General features: G+C 38.9%; 1 protein-coding gene across 6 annotated transcripts in view; it reads left to right on the top strand.

Annotated features, from left to right (window-relative positions):
- SOX6 (SRY-box 6) overlaps positions 1–21,068 on the top strand; it is a 489,331-nt gene that overhangs the window by 80,493 nt on the left and 387,770 nt on the right. For all 6 annotated transcript variants that reach the window (XM_019519647.1, XM_019519646.1, XM_019519644.1 and 3 more), the window contains exon 2: positions 3,866–4,109. In XM_019519647.1, the coding sequence (XP_019375192.1) occupies positions 3,870–4,109 (240 nt within the window). In that variant the 5' untranslated portion in view covers positions 3,866–3,869. The remainder of the gene's footprint in view (positions 1–3,865; positions 4,110–21,068) is intronic.

The raw sequence follows: 21,068 nt of genomic DNA, 5'->3' as shown, positions 1-21,068 counted from the left end.
AATTAAAGATGATGCATTTTGACATCAGATTCGATTTTGCAAACCCTCATCAGCTTGCTTTTGGCTTTATAACATGGAAACCAAGAGTAATTGAAATCAGGGTCCCTATTTACCAATTTCTGTCACTTTCTCAGCTTCAGTGAGGGCTGGATATATTATTCCGTTTTGACTACCTCCGATTAAAAATGAAGCCCTTGTTGTTTTGGTTTTGTAAAACCCAATCCAGTATTTATCTTACCCAAATTCATAAAATTGAGTAGGGGAATGGACTTCAGATAAATACTGGCAGATTGTGGTTTTTATAAAGCCTCTCTTTCTCAAATCCTTGTAGGTATATTGTTTACCTTGGTAATAGTTGTACCCCAGCTAAAAAGTCAATTTAACCAATGTGACAATTATTTTTTCTCTCTGATTATGTGTGCTATGTAGTCAATATACTGTTATAATGTGAGTGTAATTTCCTCTCTTATTTTATCTCCACTGCACAGTATTATAAATAAACAGCTTTAAAAAAAAAAAGAAGAAAAAGAAAAGCACCAAACAAATCTGTTGCTTCTTCTTTTAAGATTGTACCACTGTAGACACTTGTTCTAGTAAAGTAGAATTGGACCCACTTGATTGCATTTAAATTTTTCATGCTTCAGCAGTTTGGCTGGGAGCACAGTAAAGAAAAACCCCACGAGCGAGGATAGTTTAGAATAATAGAACTTGATTTTGTGTATTATAGCGGCACCATTTGCGCTGCTTAGTTAGGGTTGTGTCAGCACTTCCATTATAAACCCCTGTTTCCAGGGGTTATAACTAGGGAGACATTTTTTAACAGAAATTAAAAAAAAGAGAATCATTTGACTGAATTTAATTTATAATAGAGCAATAATAGAATACAGTAAGATATCATGGAAACAATCAACGTGCCTAATTTATTTTTTAATACTGAAATTCTGACGTATTATGGATTATGGTAAATGCATTTTTAAACTTATTTTAACTTTAAAATTTAATGCTATTAATGTTTTAAAATTAGCTACTATTTAAACTCATTTTTCAGTATTATTAACAGAACAACTGGTTTTATAGGTTGAATAAATAAGATTACTCTGATAGGTCCTTTTCTCTCCCTTTTGCTTCAATGGGAACATTTGACCAGACTTCAAAGAAATGATTGGTTATATTTTATCTTTGGTTAGGGCTTGATATTGCAATCTTATTTGTACAGGACTCTTAATGAGGTAAACTGGACTGCTACATGATCATAATATGGAGAAAATGATGCTTGTATTACTATTTAATCTAAGACAGAAAAGGGAAACAACATTTTTGGGGAGGCACTGAAGCTACTAAGTATATAGGATTGTGCTCATACTGGTATACTTTAGAGATAACAAATTCTCTTCTATATAGTTAACTTTAAAAAGTAATAATATAGATATGTATATAAAATATGGAAAAGGAAGATTATATTATATTTAATAATGTGGGGGGGAAGCTTCCACTGTACTGCATTCCAAGTAGGTAGCTTTACTGACTGGTCACTTGAGGAATTACCAAAGCCTGTTTATGAAATAGAGGTGAAGCCTTTCTGGACTAATTATATTCAGCATGTAATTTCTAAACTTCACTCTGAATTTTGATTTTCAATTAACATTCCCAATTTGAAGATAATTTTCTATTTAATGTAATTGCAGGAAATAATTTATTGGCTGATTAAGACTGAGGGCCCAGCCTTCCTTAAGAAAACACTCCCTAACAAACCAGCCTTTAAAGCCAACTCATAGGTTTGGACAGATTTTGCCTATTTTCACAGCTGCACAGTTGTGTTTAATTAGGATTGTGAACTATTATTCATTGGTGCAGTTTGTAGTTGAAATTATTCTTAAGAGACATTTTCTGTTCTGGTTTTGTGTCATGATTAATTTATACTAAAGAAACAACCAAGGCTGTTGCACTGGAAGAAGCGTGTTCAGTCTGTAACAGGAATGGGGTTTATTAAGGAGGTGAAAGTCAGTGGAAATCCTTTATTGTGATTTTTAGTTTTAATGCTCAGTTTACAAATTGCATAAAACCATATTAAGTTTATTTATGTTTTCATGTGAATGGTTAAATCAACATGAATTTTAATCAGGAAAGTGGAAATAATTTTTTTATCTTACCGTAGGTCACAGAAATAGAAACCTGAACCCCTTGAAATACATAAAAAAAGCTTGTTCCTTGCATCACAAACATTTATTATTTCAGTGTAGTAGGAGGGTTAACACTGTGTTTAAAATCATTGTTTTTTCTCATTGACAACTTTAATATTGGGCTCCCACTTATACTTAGTCAGGTTCCCTTAAAGGAAATACAAACCTTTTTTCTCCTACTAGTATCAAGTTTAAGAGGCAGGATTATCACTATTTATAGAATGGTTTTTCTAAATAGGTATCAGCATTTTAATATGTTTCAAAGCACTTCAAAGCTTGTAATACTTTTATTTAGAACTGTGCATAATTAGATTAGCTGATCCTATATTAATTTTTTTCATTGTAGGATACTAAATCTGAGTCCCCTCATTAATTGTGAGAAATTTAGCATTAGCTGTTAAATCCTATGTGAAACATGGGCTGGCTGCTACATAAAAACTACTGTTTAAATTGGAATTAACTTAATTATTTTTCTTTGCACTTGATATTTCCTTCACTGTAATATTCATGAAAGCATGTGACAGATTTGTAAATTTAACTGTTAGTCTCAGATTTCCAGACCCTTTAATCAGTATTTATTTGTCTGTAGAAACAGTACTAGCAAGTTAATGATTTGCTAATTTGAAAAATGCTCATGTGGTTTCCTATGTTAACTGATTTGTGCATTTTTAAAGAAATGGTATGAAATCAATTATTGTTAAAGAGCAATTAAGGTGGAGATCTTATTCCTTAGTTCCACAGCAATTTCAGTATTAAAGATATTCTGAAGTTACTAAAAACTGGCAAACTGGCAAAGTGTCTTATATAATATATTTTAGCTGTCCTCTCAGGTTATTAACAGCTGCTATAATAGTTGCAGTTAGTTTCATTAGAAAATTTATAAATGTATTTTAGAATTTTGAATTGAAGTCATTTATAGTTTAATTCAAGTACAGGGACTATACTCAAGCTGTGCGTTGCCTGTGGAATAGCATTAAGATGTGATTATTGGGAAAATGACATTTTAAATAAATAAATATACTTATTTATTAGAGTTTTATATTCACATTTAACCAACTTCTTTTCAAAGCATTGTATCTTGCATTTGATGTGTAATATAAAATAAATATAGAAATGTAATTATTTTGGGTAGTTAAACTGTAGAAGATTGCCTTAAAATAAATTCAGTAAACCACTTACAATTCCTTGATATCTTTTACATTAATATCTCAAGACCTTTTCAAAAGATACTACTAGATACTAAATTAAAATTTAGGAAAAAGTGTTATCTTCTTTAGGAAAACAGACAAAACAAAAATACTTATTTGGAATAAGTTGGCTGGTGCCTTAGAAAGGAAACCAATGCTTAAATCTAAATCTAAATCTATGAAGGAAACCAATTCCACATGCATGGGACAAAATAAACAAAGAGCCTGGGATGTGATCATGCAAACTCCTTATCAAAGATGTATATCCAGATGGCACAGTGTTGTATAGAAATATATTTAATGCCACATTCAGAGATTCTGAAGAGCCTATTGGTTGGCCAAGGGCCTGATCCAGGTCCTTCAAACCCTTACTCCTGTGAGTAGTCCAGTTGACTGCATTGGCACTGCTGGAAAACTAAGGACTGTCTCTAATGTTGCATATTTAAGCTTAACCTTAACAATAAAATTTTATGTTTGCCATCTTTTGTTGTTTTGCAGAAGAATGTCTTCCAAGCAGGCCACCTCTCCATTTGCCTGTGCAGCTGATGGAGAGGAAGCAGTGACCCAGGACTTAGCATCACGAGACAAAGAAGAGGGAAACAATGATCAGCATGCGACCTCTCATCTGCCTCTGCACACCATAATGCACAACAAGTCTCACTCTGAGGAATTACCGACTCTAGTCACCACCATCCAACAAGATGCTGAGTGGGACAGTGTTATCTCAGCCCAGCATAGAATGGTAAGTTTCTTACTTTTATAATGGTTGCTTTCTTAAAGTAAAAAAAAATCCAAAAATGCTTTGTCTTTCCTTTTGAAACTTTCTATTAGTAAGATGTCAAAATCAGTAATATGTCAATATTAATATGGTGTAATTGTAAATTACAGTTGTATAATCTTATTAAGTATACAGGTCTATTTGAATGAGGTCATCTGATGAGTTCACCTTCAGGAAGGAAATGCATCTATTTTTCATGTTTTCAATCATTCTTTGATTTATTTTATAACCTCTCTACCTTGTATACTTTTGCATTAATTTCAGACAGAAGAGTGTAGCTCATAACTATCTGTCATCTGCAAAAGTCTGCACTGAAGGAAGAAAAACCTTAATATGTTTCTAAAGTAGGAGCTGCTCCTATTTATAAAATGTATTCAACTTCAGATAATAAATCTTATGTTAGTTTCTTCTCTGAAACTCACCAAATATAGAACATTGATAGTCTGCCACCCTACCAGGGAGGCTGGCATCTGGGGTGACACCACAATTCATTTCATTATATCAGAAATTACATCTTTTTTTGTGAAAGGTTTAAGGAATTGGTAATTGCATATCAAGACTTTTCCCTAAGAATTCAAATCCCAACACTTTTGTTGACAATCAAATGTTGTTACCGTCTCCTTTGTGGTTTATATAAAATGATTTTGGGTTGTCAGTTCTGGATAGACATCAGTATCCCAAAAACTCTGTCATGATTTAAATTAGCTGGTAGTTTCAGGAAAGGCCAAAAAGGTGAATGGGCATTCTTTCTTTGAATTTCTTATCCTTATATTTGTCCTTTCTGAACAGAACTAAGAGTCTTGTTACATGCTATACTTTGAACCGCATAAATGTTTATTGGTATTAGTGCTAGCTCAAGTTTGGAGCAGTCACATGTTCAGGCCATCAGGGGCCTGGAGGAATGAAAGGTATCCTCCCCACCCCTGCCCCCTAGGGCTCCCTCTGCTTCCCTCCTCCTCCTGCCCCTCAGGGTTCCACCTCTTGCTTGCTTGTAGCTGCCTGTGCTGTCTGTCCTGGGGAGCAGGCGGGGAAGGGACCTGCCTGCTATGCACAGTGCTGCAGCCCAGCAGGGGTGGCCAGGCTGGCAGGCCTGCTCTCTCTTCCCCTCCCCTTGCTCCAGACAGTGCAGGCAGTCACTAGTAAGGGGAGGGGAAGGGGGAGGTGAGCAGGGATCTGGGGTGCTGGGGAGGGCAAGTGGGAGAAGTGGGCCTGATCTAGGCCAGTAGGCAAGGGGGAGTGGGCAGGGTGTTTACATTAAGGTGTGGCTTACGTGGCTACACCTTAGTGTAACACAAGCTTCATAACACAGATCAGAGATAATCCTGTCGTGGAGTGGCATAACTGAGCGACATAATGAGTGCTTTAAACTAGTTTTGGGTGTCAGTGTGCGGACAGTCCAAGCATTAAGACCTCCAGGAGCTGCCCAAAATTACTGTGCAAGAAGGCCCTAAAACACATGGACCTGGCAGTTGCCAGTGACTTTTTTCTTTGGGTATAGAACTCTGTTCTCCAGAGAGGGGTAGTTAGCTGTGTTTGCCTGAAGTCAGGGCAGATTTGCACCTTATAGACTAAATAAATTGGGGATGAATAAGCTTTCATAAGCAGAAGCTTACTTTATCAGATGCTATGAAGGAACTGTAGGAAGCAGAGCTTCGAAATAGAAAGCAGTGATTACAATACAAACGATAGGGAAGAGGGCAGAAAAAGAAAGGGGCACTTTTGGGAGAGACAAAGTGGGTAGGAGAGAGAAAAACAAGACAGTTAACCCACTGAAGGAAAAAGGGTTTATAGAAGTGAATCCAGATAATAGGACAACGATCTGTAGTATTGGTCTAGACCATACATACCCCAATCCATTCTGTGGATTACATATTGTTCTGCAATTTCCCATTCAAGTCGTTTTTTAAAGCTATCACCCAAGTATATACTTTTTAGAAGATAAACAACAAAAATACTTATTTCATAATTTGTTTAGAAAATAATAGTAGTAATGTTGGGATCCTTAATTCAGGCAGATTTATGATTTTTGGAAGGAAGGTGCTAAACAAATCCTAAGTATTTTTGTAAAATTACTAAAACTTAAAAGATAATATAGTTGACTTAAATGATATACATAGAGCAGGAAAATGCTATCCAATCAGTGACCCATAAATTGTCTGCAGAACCTAGTGTGGAATCACCAAGGGTCTGATGCTGCAGTCTGAAGCAAGCAAAATTTTCACGGACTTATATTGAAAATATATTTAGCTACCTTTTTGTTACTTATTAATAGAAAACAGTAGCTTGGTTTGGGAAAGACAGGCTATGTTAGTCACAGAACACTGAGGTACATTTATTACTTAAGTGATGTATATATACCACTTAGATCCTAATTTACTCGTATATTTTCTCAAGAAATGCAATAAAAAACATATCACAATTATTCTCAGATAGTTTCATTTTACTAAGGAAACTCAGGTTGACTGACCATGTTGATAATTTCAATATATCTATATATAAAATGCAACAGCCTTGTTCCTACTCATTCCAGTGGACACATACTCTGTGGGAGGTAAAGTTTCTGAACATCACTGCTGTTTGGTGATGAAATAACTCTGTGTCCTGTGGGAAATGAATTCCCAACCCTCTGGGAGTACCTTGGGTGTAGGCTGTTCATTCAGGTTGTTGCTGAGTTGACCCAGGTCAAAGTATTTGAGCCTCACATGACATGATCAAACATTCTGCTCACACAAATTAATTTAAAATTATTTTACATTTACAATGGCCAAATGCAATTTCTGTTTTCTTCCTTTCTGATTGGCTATCTATCCTGTCAACACTTGCTTTACCTCTGAACAGCCACAAGCCACTCTCCCGCCTATCATATTTCAGAAACAGGTGCATGTACTGTGCTGGAGTGACTTAGCAGTTTGGGTTCCCTGGATTCAGAAAATACTCCATCATATACTTAAACAAAGTTCCTGAAAATCATTAGTTTTTCCCACAACTCCCTGGGGACAAATCTAGCAGTCCCTATTTAGGCAGATCTCAGCTGAGTTAAGAGGAATTTTTGCTGAAGTATAAGCTGGATATGACTTGCATGGCCAGACCAGAAGTGGAAATGGACATTGTAAGGCTTTAAACATCAGACCACCTGCATTTAGTACAGAACTATATTGTATGAAAAATGATGCCCCAGTTGATCTGCTATAAAAACTGATAGTTTAGCTAAATTTAAATAACTTTGGTGGTAATAACAGAAGTTGAAAATATTTTCAATTTCTTTTTAAATATTTAATGACAACAATGTGAGGCTATCACTCTGAACAGGGTGTTTAGTATTTTTAACAAAGAGCTAAATTATGCTTTCAACTTTTTCATGCAAATGTCATTAATATCCTGCTGATTGAATTGTTATACTAGTCTGTAACTGCTCTGCCCTTCTGGCAGACATTAATTCTTCTGGGAAAGGGTTAAGAGAGTTCTGCTGACTCGTTGATGCCAAAGGTGATCCTTACTCAACCCTCAGGCTAGGGGCACAAATTAAACATAAACCGGTGTAAGTAATCAGAAACTGGTTCAAATCTGTAACACAACAGAAGTTCAGTGCATGTAAATAGCTTTCAAAATGGCCGAAACCAGTTTAAGATAGACCTGGATGGATGTAGTATCAGACTTAACTGATTTAGGTTAAATTGGTTTATTGAACTTCTGTTCCAGTTCCCCTCCAGATTCAAGCTGTCTGCTCCAGCAGAGCAGGGAGGAAGGCTCTAGTGCCCCCCAGCTTCTGGCCTAGTCTACTGCAAGCATGTGGCTGCATTTCTGGATTCAAAGGCATAAATTTCCGTTCACTTTCTTATTGGTTCAATCTGTGCAGCCTAAATTAACCTGCAAAGATTGAATCGATTCAGCCTTGGGCTTTTTGACTGTTTGTACTCAGCTTCAGAGTTCAGGAGTGTGTCTCCAGGGAAGAGAAATTCTGAAGGGTAGGCCAAGCAGTTGTGAGATAAGAAGTCTAGGAGCAATCAAATGTGGGGAGAAGACTTCAGCAGCATGCTGTTAATTTTTTTGCTTAAAAAAAAAAAGCTGACTCCACAAGGGCAATTAGTTTGGGATGATTTCCAGAGTGTAAGCTTTATTTTAGAGCCAGTTGGGAAAGACACCTGCTTATAACTTCGTTCACTGAAAATAAGAACTGTGGTGGCACCACTAACATGCATTCTGTGGGTAACAGTGGTAAAGTAAAAGGGTGCTGCATCCTCATATGCTAGGGAAAATTTTTGCCTTTAATATCATCTCTAATTAAGGATTCAATTCTGAATTAACTGTGTACTAAAATTTAGCGAAGACCACATTGGGAATTTGTGAAAGAATATGTTATGTAGTAGGCAGCCTGATATGGCTCTGAGAAGAAAAAAGATACAGCAACATGAAAATTTGTCTGAAAAAAAAATGTAGCTGTTTCCAGCATTTATTGCAGGCAGCACTTCCTATAACATAAGATACCTTTAAATCATATTGTTCGTTATCTTAAAAAAAATACCACACTGGCTAGAAATGTTTTCAAACTTTCACTCCCTTTTGATATCAGGCATTGCTTTCCACTGAGTCCTTTGTGTATTCTGAATGTCTGGAAGCCAAAATATTTTGTTTTAACTCCCACTCTATAGTATTTCCCAGCTGTGTACTTATATGGTGTAATAAAAGGATTTAACAAATGGGAAATAGCAGCTGCGTTTGGAAATTCCCTTTGTGCTCTCTTTTCATTTGACAGATTCAGCAATGTGTAACAACTGTAACGTCAGACCTGTAATGACTTACACTGCAAGTATCAGGTCACCAACCAATTTGATTTTACAGGCAGGAGGGCAGGGGAGATGAACCAATGGAAGAATCTGGGCTTGCAGTTTTCTGTAGCTGCAGCTGAGCTGGAGACCTTATCACTTTATTTTTAAGTTTACCTTAAATGCTTTGACCTCCAGCAATTTTGATTTCATTTCTGTTTATAATTGTGCAAGAAAATACATATAATTCTAGGACAAGAATCTAAGTACTCCGTTTTTAAATACACTTGGGGGAGGAAGGAAGGAAAGGGAGAATTACAAAAATGGTTCTGGTGTGAGGGTGCAGAAGCCACGCTTCGTTCTCTCATGTGGGAGGGATTAGTGAGCGGGACATATCAAAGCTTGTAAATTGCATTCAAAACCTGATTTCCTCAGATTGAGAGCAGTTGGTGCTACAGGAACAGGAGCATGGAGAGAAAAATCATAGACTTAAATACTGTGGCTAGATTTAAAAAGTAGCTGGATAATTTTATGACCAATAATATTAGTACTGGTAGCTAGCCATATAAAGGAGGTGGTAATCATGATTTGTACTTCATATACTGCAGGGGCCAGGAAACCGTTTCCTCCCTTGCACCTCTTCTACATGTAGAGCTTTGCACAATTGACAAGGTAAATTATAAGGCTTTTATCTTTGCTCTGAAATATCAGGTACAGGCAGTGTCAGTGACAAGTCATGAGCATAGATGAGCAAATGGTATGATCTACTATGACAAATTGTAAGGTATGTTCCCATGGTTCTAAATGCTAGAGATGAGCTGACCCTGGGGTCCTGAATTCAAACACCTTTAATCTAATCAAATTTAGTGTCTGACTTAGCTTGCAGGATCCTCTCCGTGAAAGGACAGCAAAGAGCAAAGGGCCAGATGTTGGCCACTGTGATATCCCCAGTATGAATCATGGTTTTTGGAAGCTGTAAAGAAACTGCAGTAGCCCTGGGGACAATTCTTCTTCGCAGAATCAGTGTAGTTGACAGATGTGGCCCTTTCACTACTCCTCCTTGATCCCCTAATTCCACAGCATTGCAGTGGCTGGTACAGGATTATGGCACAGGGAATGCTGTGAGCAGGTGGGGGAGCTGTCATAGTCTTTGCACTTCAGGTATTATGAGACGTGGAGTCATCCAGAGACAGTCATGGGAAGATACATAGCAGAATGAAACCAAAAGGAGGGATATGATCTGAAAGGAAGGTACTGTGCCCAGGGGATAGAAAACAGGTTTGGGGATAATAGCGTTTATAGTATTAAACAGACTTGGGCCTTTGGAATTTCATCTCCTTGGATTTTTCTGTCAAATAAGAATACTCATATTTTTTATAATAATAATGTCAACTGGTTATATCCATTGCATATTTCAAGTTAAGCCATTATGTGTGTGCACATAACTCTCATCATTGGCAATGGGGGCTTTGTACACACAGATGGAAGAGACAAGATCCCAGACCATCTATTGTATTTGCTATGTTTTAGGCAGTTTTTTAAGTCAATGACTGACTAATTTAAGTTTCTATAGCTTTGGCAAAACGATTAATGTGAGAAAGATAACAGAAACTGGGATTGTTTATGTCAGTCTAAATGCCTCAGTGCTGATAACCAGAAACAAGCTGATACTAGCTTTCCTTGGTATAAAAGTAGTTTTCTTTTAAAGGAATGTAATTGGCTCAGGTTTTTCAGAAGAGATCATTCAATACTTTTCAGAAGTATTAAGCTGTGTCATGGCTGCTTTATATTATACCGTTATGTAGGTTCTTGGCTTCAGATTCTTCAGGTTACATTTATAACATTAAAAACAAATTTTAATTGATTTGGCAGCTATGGACAGCTATAAAATGAACCTAATTTAAACACCCCGAGTTCTAGCAGTTGCTCCCCAGTTTTGCAACTTCAAGTGTTTTTACTGGCTCTGTCACGACCAAACACCATTATTTACACAAGCAAATCTAAGTTTGGTGAACATCAACTGAAAATCCACTATTATAGTTGTAATATTCTTTAGAGGGTGCCAGGCAATGACTGTGGAATAAATATCTAGATAAACAGATAAACACTTTCACACACAATTTCACAGATGCAAAGTCTTAGTGCTAAAGGGCAAATTGCACACTTCATTCTATTTTCCCTAAATATAGAAATCACCATGGGCAAGTACATTGGAAAAGAGTGGTATTTTTTCAGAGGCTAATATTGGTACTGGAGTGGTCACAGATTCTGCAGACCTTTTGGCATGTACTCAACTTGACTTTAATAGGACTATGTATGAGCAGAAAATTAAGTACATGCTGAAAGGTTTGCGGGATAAAGGAGACTGGATTAGAAAACCATTGATTTAAAAATAATAAAACAAAATTATTCCTTAATAAAATGCAGGGTAATATTTTTTTGTACAGATGGCTAAAAAGAGGCTAAATGTTGTTTACTAGGGAATCAGATTATATTTTACACAGAAGTGATTGGTACTATTTTAACTGATTCATGATACTTAACATGTTTTAACATACAGTGTTTCTTTCAACATTCCTGTGATTTGGAAGAATATTGTCTAAATTGAACTGAGCATCACTTGACTACCTCACAGAGAACTTCTAGGTCCAAATGTATACACATCTTATCCCTTTCACTTATTGGAACATATCATTTCAAGCAGTGCCTGAAAAGTTTTTTATTCAGTTCTGTATATTTACAATGTATTTTTCAAAAGTAGAAGCATTAGCATGCTCTAAATTGTTTGATTTTTTTTTTTCCTTGGGCAAGAAGGAATCAGGTATGCATGCTGATTAACACACTCCAGTCATTAACATGTGATTATGTGGGCTGCATATTGAGCACCTGCCAAAAGATAAAATCCAGCACTTTACTACATCTGTGCAAGGACTTTTTGCATTTCTTTTGTACTTTGACAGCTCAAGAAAAAATCAGGCTTTGGTATCTTTGTTCAGCATAATAAACTGTGTACATAAAGCATCTTCATGGAGCGAGAAAAGATACTTCATATTTTTATTTTAATCTTTGAGGCCATGAAAAATCCCAGTGATTGGGACTTACATAGCACTGAGTGTAATATGAATCTCCTAATGTACTGTATCACTGACATTCACATGCAGTTTACAACATTCCTGCATGTTTATAAGGATTATCTGTTCTGGAATCCAGCCAATATTCTCCTAATTTGCAGCAGTTTTATGTGATACCTTTATGTCTCATAAATGTCTTGTTTTTATTTCAGTCTCTCAAATGTTTCCTCAGTGTTTACCTTGAAGAAATACAAGTAGTCTCTGCATCAGGCTAGTTTGCTGTGCACTTGCTACTGCACAGTAAAAAGAAACACAGAAAACATGTAATGCATGCCATGTAACTATACAGAAAGAGGCATGAATGTGGTTGATATTGCTAAAAATATATTTTTATTCTGAAATGATGGCATGTTTTACAGTGGAATTAACTTTACATTGGACCAGCAAAAAGTCTGATATGAAGAAGTTCAGTGTATACAGGGTGATCTAGAATACTCTGACCACAAAAACACCATTTTACTTGGCTGCTTCAGGCCACATAAATCACAAAGTGCTGAAGTATCTATGGGCACATCACGTTGTCCTACAGCAATGTAGTGATGTGCTATATAACTGTACAGTGCGCTATAATAACATAGTCGTCACATGTGTCTACACGTGGTCAGCAGCTACGTCGCTGTAGCGGTGTGCTCCACTGGTATAGTGCACTGCCACAGCAGTGTAGCAGCTAAATCTATTCACCGTGCACATGGTGCAGTAACCACCCTTACTGGGTCATGCTTTAGTATTTTCTTTTGGAAGTACTAAAGCACGGCAGCGTAGCAACGTTGCCATATGACAACGTGTAAACACACCCTAGATACACCAGACAGTAGTTGGTGCTAATCAATTGAGTGCAATCTTCAGGCATTTTCGGTTTCAGATTAGATAATAATAGAGTGCTAAAATCTCTTTCTGTGGCTGTTTAATAAGTATATGCTTCTTAGAGATGGCTTCACCTTCATCAAGGCTTCACCTCGATTCACAGAACATAAACAAACATTTTAAAGCAACAAGAGCACAACAGAACGTAAAACATTGTGAACGTCTGAATATGCGTGAAAGGCATACTCTTGAATGTACTGCTCAATGTACCTAAAGTCATAGTGGACAGCATTTTCCCTCGTTCACTTTTTTTACTAAGAGAAGATTTACCTAAATGTAGTGGGAAGGGCACAGCATGTCGTGGTGGTATTGAATCTATATTGCCAAGCAAAAAGCCTAAAAATGCATGATATACTGGATTCAGAGAAGTAAAAGAAATCCTGCAGCACTTGGCCCTGATGCATTAACATATGAGCAGGATATCTTCTGAAGATGGCTGCATATACCATGTCAGTGACCATTCACTTTTGTACACTAAAACCACTCTCTGTTCTGGAATATACCTGCTCTTACTCATAGGAAATGGTTTTTAAGCAGAAATGGTTCAAAACTAGAAGCTTTTATCTGAAATGCGCTTTACTTCAAATTTGAGAGGATCAGTTTTGTCCAGTTTTATTCATCTGTAGTTTGAAGGGATGACTTTGATTGACCAAATTTCACATGAAGCAGGAAAGACCCTAAACTATTTCTTCCACATACATATCTAATCTTGCCTTTAATGCTTTTATCCATTGTATCACCTTAATTTCACTATACTGTCTTATTGTCTTATCTTCATACAATCTTTATCAAACTAAGTCCTTTTTCCTTTGTATTTTAGTCCATTATTTCTGGTCTTTGAGCTAGTATAGGGAGTGAATAATGTTGTATTTTACTTTATCTTACTGATTTTTTAAAAAAAATATCTAACGAGCCAGAATCATGTCCTTGTTTAGCCTGCATTCATTCCCTCTCATTCAGGGGTATGGAGTCCATAGAAGCTTTACCTGAGTAAATGTAGAGTTAAAGATTTCAAGTTTTATTATACTTGTCACCATTTGCCCTCCCACTTTGTGTAATTTATCTAGGCTTTCCAGCTGAAATTCCTTTGAATAGCTTGTGGCAAGCCATTCTTGAACAGCAAAAATGAAAATGTCAAATCTTTCTTAATAAAGCTTTTGTTTTTATAATCAGATGAAAATTAGAAATTATAATTTAGATATTTCATTTCTCTTCATTCTATTTAATTAAAGTCATTACAATGGAAAACCTTGTTTAATGTAGTGATTGGAAATGATTTAGTAAACATTTGCTTTCATTATATGTTAACTCCAATCTTGCTCCAAGTGCCAGCATGCTGCTAGTACTTGGAATAAAAAACACTCTTGATATCCAGCTTTCCTGGGGTGTTTACATGTGTCCCATTCAATGCAGAGACAGATAAATATCAGTTTTTAACAGAAAAGCCCCATCCGCATGGAAATAAGCAATGCAACCAACACATTTTATGCTTCTAATATTTGTTTTCTACTTTTCCTGGCTATTAATCCTAGTGAAGTTCTATAGAAACGTTTTGTGTTTCTTGTTGGCTACTGAACAGAGTAGGATTAACAGACAGCAGCCTACAGTCAAAGTTTAAAACTAGTTACTTTGAAGTTCTTAACTAACACTTGACCCTAATTATGTGAGGGTTTCTGCCTATTGTTTCAGCTCTCAATACTGTCTCTTCTCTGATCATAACAGAGCCTGCAGGATTCCCATTTGAGGTAAAATCTGTGTTCCCTAGACACAACAAAAACACGATTCCATTGGCTAGTATTGTTCCACTACCACTATCCCCAGCTTCCTGTATACTCCGACCCTTCTTCCCATCCCTGGATTTGTAACCAGTGGATCTAAGCATTTTTCCAAATGTGAGCTCAGCCATAACTCTTTTCCAGTCCTGAAGAGAAAGCTATCTGGCTTTGCAGAATACACACTAGGGAGGAGCTTTCAGGTGCCCTCCTTTTGTTTTCTACGCCTACAACAAAGTAAAAATGCAGAACGCTGGTGTGATGTGGCCCACCAGCAAAGGGGCCAGGGATATTTCACCCTGACTTTGCAGAACCCATTTCACTTTGAGATGCAGAATTCAGGGTGTTGTTTCTCTTTTTCCTGCTTAACCTTTAAAATGAGAATGTGGGTTTCTGTTAGCATTAATGGGAATTGTGTTTGTGCTAAAGGGTGAATATATACCAGTGAGTGCTTATGAAAAATAAGTGAGTATAAAAGACAGATGATTTTTTTTTACTTGAAAGGTGAAGTATAAACATATTGTATGTTGGAGGATGTCAGCTGCATTTCTTTTTGTATTCTGCCCTACAATCTTTCACAGATGGAACTGTCATTTTTTGTGTGAGTTCTGTTTTAGAAATGAAAGCGCTTCATAAGAATCACTTTTGGTTGCTTTGCAATTTTGTCTGCAGACACTGAGATCAGGAATAAAGGGCCAGATTCTGATACTTTTACTCCTGTCAAATAGTACGCTACTCCATGACAAGTCCCACTGAAACTTACTTCTATGGAGTAAGACAGTACTTAGCATGAATAAGAGTGCTAGAATCTGATACAGAAGAAAAGATTTTTATGGTGTTTGAAAATTCAAGTTGCTCATCAAATTTATCCTTTCAGCAAAAATATATTTTCGTGTTTGAGATTTTTTTTATTACTTATATGCAATAACACTAATGATTTAATGAGAAATGGCTAATTTAAGATACGGGTCTAGTTTTCTTCATTTTTTAAAGGAAAGAATTATAACTCTCTTACAAATTTGGTAAGTGTGCATGTAAAATTAATGTAAAAGGCATTTTTGTGGGGATTTTTACAATGTATATATCAATTTCTTAATGAAACATATATGTTATAATATTGATACATATTACCCTAATGTAATGGTTTTAAAGGAACCATTGTGGAGTCCAGAGTAACTAGCACATAGTATGTCTGCCTCAAATACTCCTTATTATGAACATTGTAATTGTTCACTGCCACTCCAATCCAGCCAATAGGCCCATCACTCTTTATTGCTCACAGATTTCAAGAGCCCATACATGGAGAGGATGCTACCAAGTAAAAAAACAGCCAGGGATTCACAGAAGAAAGGCTTTACCATGATGTACCAGTGATCCAAATTGCTCTCTTTCATCAAAATTATCGGCGTCCCTTGATTAATCAATATATGGTGGTTGTAGCACTTATGCTTTGATGGTTTCTTGCTTTCTGTCTTTTGTTCAGCAGTTTATTTCTTGGATTTCATTCACATAAAAAGTTAGGGGTATGGTTTCAAAGATTACTGATAGGTATTTAATCTAGCATAAAGGTGCTTATCTTAGACTGCTAATAAATTACATTGAATTATAGCCTATAATAAAGGTGCATTCTTTTATCTGTCTTTATTTGTATATGCCCAGGGACTGACAAGAAAGCTATGATATCTTACGCAGAAATGTGCTTTTTAAATACTTTATATTAGGCTTACTGGTCACTGGTCAGTGTCACAGGGTACCATCTCCAGGGGTGGCTGTGAAACCCCTAGAGACAGAGGAAAAATTCTTCTACCCTGCTCTATGAACAGTCTGCCCTTGTCCACCATGTCTTGTTATAATTGGTTGTTTAAAATGTGGGAGGCTGCCTTACTCTTACTGTTATGACCATCAAGTGCTCCAGCCCTATACCATGCCCCAAGCCTTACAGATGTCATACTCATTGGTGTCCTCTGTTTACACTCTCAGCCTCTCTCTGGGCCTTCAGACCCCTCAGTCTCTCACTTAGCCCCTTCTTGGATGTCAGACCCCTCAGTTTCCCACACAACCCCTTCTCTGGGCTGCCAGACCCCTTGGTCTCTCATGTGACCCATCTTCTGGGCTGCCAGACCTCTCTGGTCTCTCACTAGTCTCTTCCTTAGCCCCTCAGTGGGTCCTCAGACCCCCCAGTCTCCCGCTCAGCCCCTCCCTGGGCAGCCAGACTCCTCAGTCTCTCAGTCCCTTCTCTGGGTCCTCAGACCCCTGGTCTCACTTTCTCTCAGCTGTTATCAGAGCCCCTGGACCCTTCTGAACCCACTCTCTCCAAGCCAGTCTCTGGGCCTCTGGACCCTTCCGGTCCCACTCTCCCCCTTCCTTATCTGTTATGGTATGGTCTCTTAGCTTTCCCCCTCCATGGGGTTACCCACAAGGCAGTGGGAGCAGAGGCTTTCAGGCTCCCCATACTCGCCTTTCCCAGGGGTGGCAACACATGGCATTGTGTGGAGGCTGCCCCACCACAGGCAGCCCCACCATGCTGACCAGCCTCAGTAGGGTGCAGTTTCAGGTCTTACCCAGGACCATTTCTAGGCCATCCTCCTCTAACTATCCTGGCCTCTCCTGGACTCCCCCTTGATGTCATGTGCCCCTCCTGGCCTGCAGGCTCCCAGCCCCATTTCTTGCCCGTCTTCAGCTACAGACCTCCAGGCCCCCTGGCCCCAGCTTTGTCTTACCTCTGTGACCCTTTAGCCCTGGCTTTCTCTCTCTTGGATCCTTTTCCTTGAGCCCTCCTTCTCAGATGGCCTTGCCTCAGCTATCTTCATCCTAGTCCACATGCCCCTTGACCCCCTTCCTCTCTGGCTGTGGTCCTCTTTGAGCTTCAGCCTACTCTAGGCCCTGGCCCTGGCCCTTCCCAGGCCTGTGAGATCTCCAGGCTCCCTTGGCTCCAGCTGTCTCTAGCAGTGGCCCCTCCTGGACCTTTGGCCTACCCTGGGTGCTGACCCTGCCTGGGCCAGTGCAAATGTGTGTCAGTCCATCAGCTGTCAGCCCTCACTCATCCATGGGTCTGCCCTGTCAAGCCCCTCAATAGGTCTGTTGTACTCAGTCCCTGTCTCTCTGGGCTCACTCGGACTCCTCAATATGTCCCATGTACTTGATCCCTCTCTCTGAGCTGACCTAGACCCCTTAATAGATCCCATAAACACATTATAGAATCATAGAAAATTAGGGCTGGATGGGACCTCTGGAGGTCATCTAGTCCAACCCCCTGCTCACAGCAGGACCAGCCCGAATGTTTTGGGCTCACCTGGACCGCCTCAATAGTCCACCTACTTTCAGTCCTGCTCTTTTGGGCTCTGGACCCCTCCCTGGGTCCCTAGGACCCTTGTGCACTCCCATAATTCCTTTGCAAGCCTTCAGATTGCTTCAGATGTCCTTTCTATGCTGGTCTGTCAGAACTGTAGCTATCCTGCTGATGCAGTGTTCTCCCAGAGGCCTCCATGATATTACTGCCAGCTTTGCTCAGGGCCTGGACTTATATCTGCCTTAAGCCCATCCCTCCTCCTGGGTCAGATGACTCTTCCAATCAGCCCTAGCCACCACTTGCAGGCTCCCTAGTCAGATGACCCTGTAATCAGCTCTGGCTCCACCTGCAGGCTGTTACGCTGGCTGCTTCTCTCTTTGAAGTGGCAGACACCCTATGGTCATGATATGCCAATTATTTTTTCCTGGAAATTTTGATTTTTTTTAGTTTTCTTACGAATTCAGTGAAAGAGGAAAGTAAAAAAAAAAAGGAGTTTGAAAAATAAAAATTTGCACAAAATTATAGGGTTTTTTACAATGAAAATAACTTGAAATTTTCCCATGAAAATTTTGTGGGCCAAGGTGGAGTGCAGTAAGCACAGGCCACAGCAGAGATGCTTTTCCCAACAGGTAAAAACAATGGCTAGATAGATGGCAATGGGGCCTCTGTCCTTGACTTAAATATGTGCAGAATTTAGGCTCTCTATTGATTTTTGTCTACTAAAACCCCACATTTTTAGAATAAGTCAATGGCTTGTCCCCATTCAGCATGAAGTAGCTGAATTTCAGCAGCCCAGACTGGATGCCTATCTTCAGTATTCTCTTACAAGCACATACAATTCCTTTATGATTATCAGTAGTAATGTGGGACTGGTAGGTTCTTGTTATAAGCCTAGCAAAGGTATGGGAGCCTGAGTAGCCTCTATCTGTTGTCACTTAGTATTAATGTGAGAAGGAAGGAAAAACCACTACATTATTGTAGTAAATAATTTTTAATAGAAATAATCTATGTATGTATAACCAAATTCAGGCTTTTTGTATATGAGTTGTTCTTAACTCTCTGTTCACATTAGAAAATGAGGCACCCTCTGCACATATAGATAAAGGTGCCATGGGATTTAATGTGTGATCTGCACAATTGCTCCTCCTGGCATGCCACACATGTATTACAGGAGATGTGGTTCGGGAATAGCGCATTAGATCCCATCACATGTTATTGTTGGTGCGGGGGAAGCCCAATCCTGAGCTCTCTCTGCATCAGCAAGAAACACACTCCTGTGGCTGGGACTACCCTCTCTACTGACAGGGCATCTAGCTATGGGGTCACACACACCTGGGGGTGAGAGTCCTTTAGCTGACAAGACTCACTGCCCTGGCTCCACATGGGGCACTGCTGGGACTGAAAGTCTCATCAGCTGTGGGACTCTCAGCTCTGGCTTCATGTGTGGTGCAACTGGGATTGAGTCCCGTTACCCCTGGGGTGCTACTGCGATCTCCCAGCTCTGGGGTTGTGTTCTGTTCTCCAGTGGCTGTGAGATCACAGCAGGTTTGGTCTCCCAGCTGCAGACTGTCTACACGTGCAAATTAAAGCCGAATACCAGCTATGAAGTTATTACGCATTTTCAAGCAATAACGTTATAGCTGGTTGGACCTTTGTAGAGTGCCATAGTTAATTTGCATGTGTAGCCAGTCTAAATTTATTGCACAATTAAGAAAGTAATTTCATAAGAGATATAACATGTAGAGGGGGCCTGAATTATGCGTTTTGTACAGAAAGAAATAGTATTTTAATACTGTAGGTTTCTGAAGAATTTAAGACTGTTTTCCTAATTCTTGATTTGGATATGAATTAACATTAAGGCAGTAATTAATGAAATTCCTATAGACTCACTCTACCAACTTTTATTGATATTTTTGTTCATTACTTCCCACTAAATGTAAAATCAACAAATCCACCTGTTAGCTACTTGCCTTATTGTATTTTTTGTCCAGACCTAAAATCCTTATTCACAGAAACCAGTGAGAGTGTTGTACTTTGGAGAATGTAATTTTCAAGGCAAGAGTTAAAGAGGCCGAGTTAGAGAGGCCATTTTCAACTCTAGCGTAAAAACAAATATATAGTAATGAAGGAGTATTTTTTTAAAATTTAAGGTTTTATTCTTGTGCCAGTTGACCAGCTTGTTGAGTAACAGACTATTGGCTATATTTAGCCTTCAGACCCTGTCTTAGTTGATACACATGTTATTCAAATGGTCTCTTGCTCAACCGCCAACATATTGAAATAAGTTGACCTGAACTAGGAATTTTCAATCTTAAAGCTCTTCATTGGTTGGCTAGGCCTGAGCAACATTTAAAGTGATTCTACCTAGGCATTTACTCTTTCCCCCCAACTCCGTCCTACACACACTGCCTATACCTTTCTTCCTAAACTGTGTGTGGAAAAAAGTAAGGTTACCTTCCTATGGGTGTCCTTTTTTTCCTCTTCCTAGGTGATAGGAGGAAGAGATTCTTCAGACAAACAAGAAGGAGATAATTTCCATTAGGAAACTATCTCCATTGCCAGTAGAACTAGTTTATTCTGTTCCATGCAATCAGAGCCAGCCTTAGGGGTAGGTGGCCTGGGTTACTGCCCAGGGGACTGTGGTCAGGTGGGTGCCACATACACACACATCCTGCCCTGCCTCATTGCTTGTGCTGGCTGGAAGCTGTCAGAGGGCTTTGGTGGCAACTAATTCTAGGGGCTGGGCAGTGGGGTCCAGAGCTAATTGGAGATCACCAGCCAGGTCAGTGGGATAAAAAGCCTTTGGTCAGCAGCAACGGCAGGCATTTCCAGGGAGCATGATGGATTAGGAGGAGGGCACCAAGGGTTGGACCAAGGGCAAGGTGGCAGCATCCAGTGAGAAGGCAGTGTGGCTGGGTTCTCTCAGCTTGTGCACCAAGGGCTTTGCCATCACCAACCTGCTGGGGCTGGAGGCCAAGCTGCAGCTCCCCCTGGCCACCACCACTACTGCTGAGGATGAGGGTACGGGTGGCTAGGCAGTGCTGGGTGACAGTGTCCTGCATTAGGATTGCCGTATTTACAGTATAAAAAAAGAGGACATCTAT

Source organism: Gavialis gangeticus, unplaced genomic scaffold (assembly GCF_001723915.1).
Source record: "Gavialis gangeticus isolate Ggan-Ray unplaced genomic scaffold, GavGan_comp1, whole genome shotgun sequence".
NCBI lineage: Eukaryota > Metazoa > Chordata > Crocodylia > Gavialidae > Gavialis > Gavialis gangeticus.
This window is presented reverse-complemented; position numbering and strand designations above follow the sequence as displayed.